The sequence below is a fragment of the Eretmochelys imbricata genome, chromosome 5 (genome assembly GCF_965152235.1).
Source record: "Eretmochelys imbricata isolate rEreImb1 chromosome 5, rEreImb1.hap1, whole genome shotgun sequence".
Classification (NCBI taxonomy): domain Eukaryota; kingdom Metazoa; phylum Chordata; order Testudines; family Cheloniidae; genus Eretmochelys; species Eretmochelys imbricata.
The window spans coordinates 128,930,502-128,936,807 of NC_135576.1; the positions used below are offsets into that span (position 1 = coordinate 128,930,502).

The 6,306-nt window shown below is 46.6% G+C and overlaps 1 protein-coding gene across 1 annotated transcript; it reads right to left on the reverse strand.

Moving 5' to 3' along the window:
• Window positions 1-1,123: 1,123 nt before the first annotated feature.
• Window positions 1,124-5,825, reverse strand: TMEM271 (transmembrane protein 271). Its single transcript, XM_077817899.1, has one exon. The coding sequence runs from the start codon at window positions 5,591-5,593 to the stop codon at window positions 4,607-4,609; it is 987 nt and encodes a 328-aa protein (XP_077674025.1). The 5' UTR covers window positions 5,594-5,825; the 3' UTR covers window positions 1,124-4,606.
• Between the last annotated feature and the right edge of the window lie 481 nt (window positions 5,826-6,306).

The window sequence follows — 6,306 nt, forward strand, 5'->3', positions numbered from 1 at the left end:
AAACCCAGGGTTGTGAGTTCAGCCCTTGAGGGGGCCATTTAGGGATCTAGAGCAAAAAAATTGGGGATTGGTCCTGCTTTGAGCAGGGGGTTGAACTAGATGACCTCCTGAGGTCCCTGCCAACCCTGATATTCTATGATTCTAATAAATGTAATGCCAGTTTTCCACCTGATGCTCAGTATAAATCCCTGAAAACATACTTTGTCCTGGAAATTGCAATTAAATATTGTTTTGAGTAGCAATGTTAGGTATAACTATAAGACAAGAAGGAAAGATGAAATGAAGAGCATTAGGCTTTTCTTATAGGATATGCTGTGCTTTAAAACATATTTTATTGATCCTAAAATTACAATCTCAATTATTGACATTTTTGTTGAGGATCAATCTCAGATTAAATGGCAAAATGGAGAAAAGGTTTTCATATGTACTAAGTCCAAACCCAGAAACAGATTGCCCTCATCACATTAACTTTTTTTTTTAGAAACCTTTTCTGATGATTAAACATTACATTTGAAATATATCTAAGTTATACCAGTCACCATAGTGCCTTTTGGTGAACCAAAGAAGTCCTATAGTGAAATCAAACTTAGAGTATGAACTGTACTAGTTTAATAAAAATTTCCTTTAGCATCAAATGCTCTTTCTTTTTTAATTTACATTTATTCTGTCTGTCAATTACAATGCAAAATATAGTAACTTAGTTAAGCAAGATGTTGGAGTGTGTGAAAATCATTCATCTGAATTACTAATAGGCTGGTGGCATTTTCTTTTCACACAGAGGCCCAATTCTGCTCCGGCCGAAGACAATGGGCCTGATTCTCCACTGTCTTGTTCCTTTTTTGGTCACTTACACCTGCGAAAAGGCATTGGAAAATGGAGGTGAAATGCTGCAAGTTCATTAGCATTCACACCCACTTTATATCACCTTTGCACAGATGTGACTAAACAAAGTGTAAAGCAGTGGCTGATCAGGCGCAATGGGAGTGTTGCCATGGTCTTCAATTAAAGCAAGACTGGGACCTAAATGAGTGTGTATGTATGGATACACGTGTTAACAATATTTGTGTGGTTTTTTCCCTTGTTTTATTATGTTTATGGAATAAAATCCTGTAAGGTAATTAACCCCCCCTCCCCCCCAGTGACCTATATCAGATTTGCTTTTGCATTTACTCTGTCAATTACATGACATATGGGATATAATTTTAAAAAGATTGGGTAGCATGAGCCCTCTAATGTAATTAACCTAAAATTCTAATACTACACCAGCCTATTTCCATTTGGGCAGAATACTATATATACACTCGAACATTATTGCTCAATCTATATAATAATGGTTTTCAAAATTACTGAAAATGGCTCCATGACACTTGGATCACGCTTGTGAAGCTTCTTCTTGTACTTTGTATTTATAAGTTTCTTCTCACTGAGAAATAAATACATTTGCGTTTTACCATAAAAGTTAGTCACCTGATACCTGAAACATTTGCATACCATCTTTAAGAAAACATGGCTTGTTTGGTCAACTTGCCTGCCTAATTTTATATGTATAAAAAATGTGTGACACCATGTTACCTTCTTCACACTTCTGTTGATACAAATAATACATATCTGAGAGCTAATATTTCATGCTGCATCTTATCTGTTGTGCCAGAAGACTAATATATTGTTTTACACATGTATTATGTGGAGTAGCTAGAATCATTTGTGCTGACTCCTACTCCCACTGAAGTCAATGACAAAACTCCCATTAACTTCAGTAGTAGTTGGATTTAGATTGTTTTTCCGGCATGTTTTCCATCACTAAATTAAACTATTAGTAGGGGAAAAAGCCCAAGTGAAGAAAGATATGAATTTAGGAAGTAGCTGATCCACAAACAATGTTTAAACATAATGGCATTCTGAAAAGATAATATTTAAATAACACAACAAAAAAGTGAATTTAACAATCTTTTAAAATTTTGAGTTTAAAGTTATTTTATATTTAAACTTGAGTGTAATAGGTAGCTTTCTTGACTTTCCATTTATTTCCCTGAGCACTGGTCTTTGGAACAACTGGAGTTTCAGACTTATCTAATTTTATGAACCCTAAAATATTGGTATTTCCTGTTAAAAATCAATTTCTTAAAGTTTTTAAAAAATTCCATTGTATAGCCAAGATTTTAAAAATAGACACCTGCCGTTAACCTTCTAAATCTCTATTTAGCCATTTCAAGTAATGGCCTAACTTTTAAAAGTACTCAGCACCCAGCAATTCCCCTTTAAATTCAGTGAGTGGCTGGGTGCTCAGCATTTTTGCTAATCAAGCCACTTATTCAGGAGCCTAAATAAGGATTTAGCATCCTTCCTTCAGTTACCCATTTTGTAAAAAAATAAAATAAAAAATAAACCATCAAAAACAAAAAACCAAACCCCACAACCTTGGCTCTCTCTATTATATAAAATATGAAATTTTTGGCTAAATCAGCACTGTATGTAAGGACTACAGGATTGGGTTTAAAGGGGGTGAAATTTTCCCCTTGTGCAGAGGGCCAGCATAAAGCCTATTTTGAAGACTTAAGTAGGACTTAAACAGGGCTTTGTGCTGGCCTTCTCCACAGGATAAAATTTCAGCCAAATGAAAAGCACTGTATCACTAGACTTCCACAATTTAGAATTACTTGGCAAACTTGGAATAGTTGCATTTGATTCCATATCTAGAGTAAAGATTTGTTATATGATTCATAGATACAGTTTATTTTAAAAAGACTTCTAAGGCATTCTGCATTTTAGGCAATACAAAGTGTGCAAATCAAAATGCTTTAGAAAACAAAATAGTGCAGAGAGGCAGCAACATTTTTAGGCTAAAATGTGCTTTTACTGAGTCTAAGGCTGTAAATTACTTTTCTCTTGGCTTCTTAACATTTAAAAATAACTTTGTCCCCCACAAAAATATGCCATAATTCTGTTTTCCTGTAACTACCTCTTCCTCCTACTATCTAATACACTGACATTACACAGTAGGTTCCAAAATGAGGATTAACAGAAGGGTTTTTATTTGTATAGGATTCCATTTTAATACATGCTAATTGAAAAAAGAAGTGGGAGGCCACCATCCAAAGTGTGCCTTGTTTGTTCTTTGGGCAACATTACTTAAGCCTTCACCTTTTCTGTGCAACAAAAAAATACCCCATAGTTGTTTTCCTTAATTATTACTTTCTCCTGCTATCTGATAAATTGACATCCCACAACAGGCTGCTAAATGAGGATTAATAGTTTCTTATTTTTGGCTGGAATCCTTTTTAAATATGTCTGTATTTGCTAACTTTTGTAAATTAATCTAATTTTTTTCTTTGCTCTCTGTGCATTAAATTACGCTTTCCACTTTTATTCTCCAGTTTTAGTGGGAATTTTAAGTGTGATTCTGAAAACGTGTTTGGAAGGTGTGTTTGTACAACTTCTCCTTTAGAACTGTGGCAATTACATCAATTAAGGCTGTTTAAAGTATATATTTTAAAATAAACTTTAATATTCAAGCTTACCAGATTGATGAATTTATAACAGTAAGATGAAATTCTTTACAAGAGAAACTATATAGTTGTACAAAATTAAACTTGTGTAAAACAAAAATGACCCCTGCCTCGCATTAAAAACACAGAACTTGTTTACAAAAAGGAATGTACGTGACATTTGGACTTCCTTTTAATTGCTATATCCCAATAACATCTCAATTATTTTAGTAAAGTGATTAATTTTAGATTGCAATGAATCTACGAAACCTTTTCGCTGTAGGCTTTCGAAAGCTTTTACAGTAAGAAGTTAACAACAAAAGCAGGCACATTAGTGTACAAAAATGTTGCTGTTTCCTTTTCCTTTTGAAAGTGCAGGGGGGGTTTAATGTGCACCCTACCAGACCCAACACAGGGTTTAATTCTCACTACATTTTAAATAGAATTTAAATCTTCAAGAAAGTGTAAACATAAGAATTTCCCCAAACAGCTGTGGTAAACATTACAGGAACGTCTTTTCGTTGTTAAAAATTTCTCTGTTTGAGAAGTAAAGAAGCTTCCTTACACTTTTCCCCTTACCCTGGCTGGTTATCATAAATGGTATACTTTTGTACCGTTTTAAAGCTGAAGAAAAGAAGACTATGATGATGATTCACTTAAAAAAAATTGGCCAAAGAGACATCAGGACGGGAAGAACCAACTCCTAAATGGTTCTTGTCCAGCCTTTTAAAACTTGATCTTGATATTTAGCAGACAAGACAGATGAGTCCAGCAGGCAGAACCATGATAGTGAAAAATGTACTAGTGGGATTGCTCAGTCACGCCCCAGCCTTCTTCACCAGCAGGAGCAGCGGACCGTGGGGCTCTGGTCAGGGTCTCACGAAATGCAGTGATGGAGCTCGAGGGTGCGGGAGACTGAGGCTGATCTTTTGCAAGGCGCTTAGCCGCAGCGGGCGTTAGCGCGGAGAGACGAGGGACGCACGCTTCTTGCGCGGGCCGATGAGGTGAAGAGAGGGGGCTGATGCTGCCCAGGGTATGTCCCCCAAAAGCTGTGGCAGGGGCTGCCTGGTGCCAGCGGCTGATTGTCAGCGCAGGTGCGGTTCCCCGGGGCCGGCCCCTCGCTAGCTGCTGTTGGCGCAGGGCTCCCCGGGGTAGATCTCCTCATAGGCCGGGGGCTGCTCGTGCGGCAGCGGGTAGCAATAGGGGTAGGAAGGGTTGAGCTCGGGGTCCATGGGCGAGTAGCCGGGCAGCTCCAGGGAGGGGTGCCCGCCGCAGTGCACCTCCACGCCGGCCTCGTCGAACACGTGGAAGACGCCCACGTTGATGTAGGAGACGGCCTGGAAGGGGCAGTCGGCGGGGGACAGCTCGGGCTCCTCGCTGGAGAAGATGGAGCCCTGGCTCGGCCGCGGCGCCCGCCGCCCGCCCGCTCCCCCGCCTCCGCCCCGCCGCCGCCTCCGCCTCCTCCCGCCAGGCGCCGGCCGCTGCTGCTGGCGGCGGCGCTGCCGGCGGAGCCCGCGCTGCTGGGCCGCCTTGTAGTTGCGGACTAGCAGCAGGCTGAGCAGGCCCAGCAGGCACTCGAGCGCGTTGAAGACGGTGGAGAGCACCAAGCCGCGCTGGTAGTCCCGCAGCTTCTGGCAGCGCAGCGCCGCGCTCGCCGCCCGCGGGCCGCCGCCGCCGAGGGCCGGGCCGCAGTAGTGCGAGTACTTCCTCTCCACCAGCGACACCGTGTCGCCGTCGATGACGGCCCCGGCGAAGGCGCTCAGCACGCCCAGCATGAAGACCAGCACGCCCAGCAGCAGGAAGTTCTGCCGGCCCCCCGGCGGCGCCGCCTCGCCGCCCCCGCCCGCCGCCGCGGGCTGCTGCCCCCCGGCCGCCTCCCCCTCCGGCGGGCGGCAGCAGAGCAGCGCCGAGCCCAGCAGCGAGAGGCCGGCGGCCAGCAGCAGCCCCGAGTAGAAGGCGCCGGCGGCGGTGCCCAGGCGGAAGGGCTCCCCCTTGAGCTCCGAGCCCAGCGAGAAGCACTTGAGGCCCACGGCGGCGGCGCTGAGCGCGCAGGCGAGCAGGAGGCAGCTGGAGAGCGCGGCGCAGGCTCCCCGGACACTCCACTTCATCCTCCGCTGCCCCACCGCCTCCTCCGGCCTCCCCCTGCCTGCCTCGCCGCCTCCTCCTTCCTCCGCCGCCTCCGCCTCATCCTCCCGTGTCCTCCGGGGCGGCGGCCCTTCCCGGCGAGGCGGCCGCCGCGCAGCGCGGGGACATGGTGGCGAGGGGGACCCGCAGCTCTCCAAACGCGCCGCCGCTGCAGCCTCCGCTCCGCAGGCAGCCGCCGGCCTCAGTGAGCCAGGCGCAGCTCGCACACACACTCTCCTCCTCCTGCCCGCCCTCCCTGCCGCCCTCCCTTATCGCGGCTGCTCCCGCTCCCCGCCGCGGCTGCTGGGAGGCGATTAATAATTGATGGCAACCGCCCGGCTGCCGGAGCCGGGGCGAGGAGCGCAGCCGGGCGCGGGCGGGAGGGTGACCTCTTGTTGCTCAGCCTGCCGAGCCGCGAGCCCCAGCCCCCGGCGGGCACACGGCACCCGCAGCAGAGGGACGGTGAAAAGCCTGGCCAGGGCCAATGGCAGGAGGGATGAGATTGGGGCTGGGGGTGTTAGTCTTCAACCCCCCCGCCCCCCTCTGCCGGTGAGGTCACCTGCAGAGAGGAAGGAACAGGGCATCGCCCCCGCAGTGCCCTGCCCTGGCCGCCTCCGCCTCTCCCCATGGTGGTGCCAAGGCTGCCCTGCCCCAGAGGGCGGCACTACGGTTCCTTGCAGCAAAGCGGAGAGACGGG

Excerpts from the sequence above, each read along its gene's own strand:
- TMEM271 (XM_077817899.1), bottom strand. The coding sequence starts at position 5,593 with ATGAAGTGGAGTGTCCGGGGAGCCTGCGCCGCGCTCTCCAGCTGCCTC.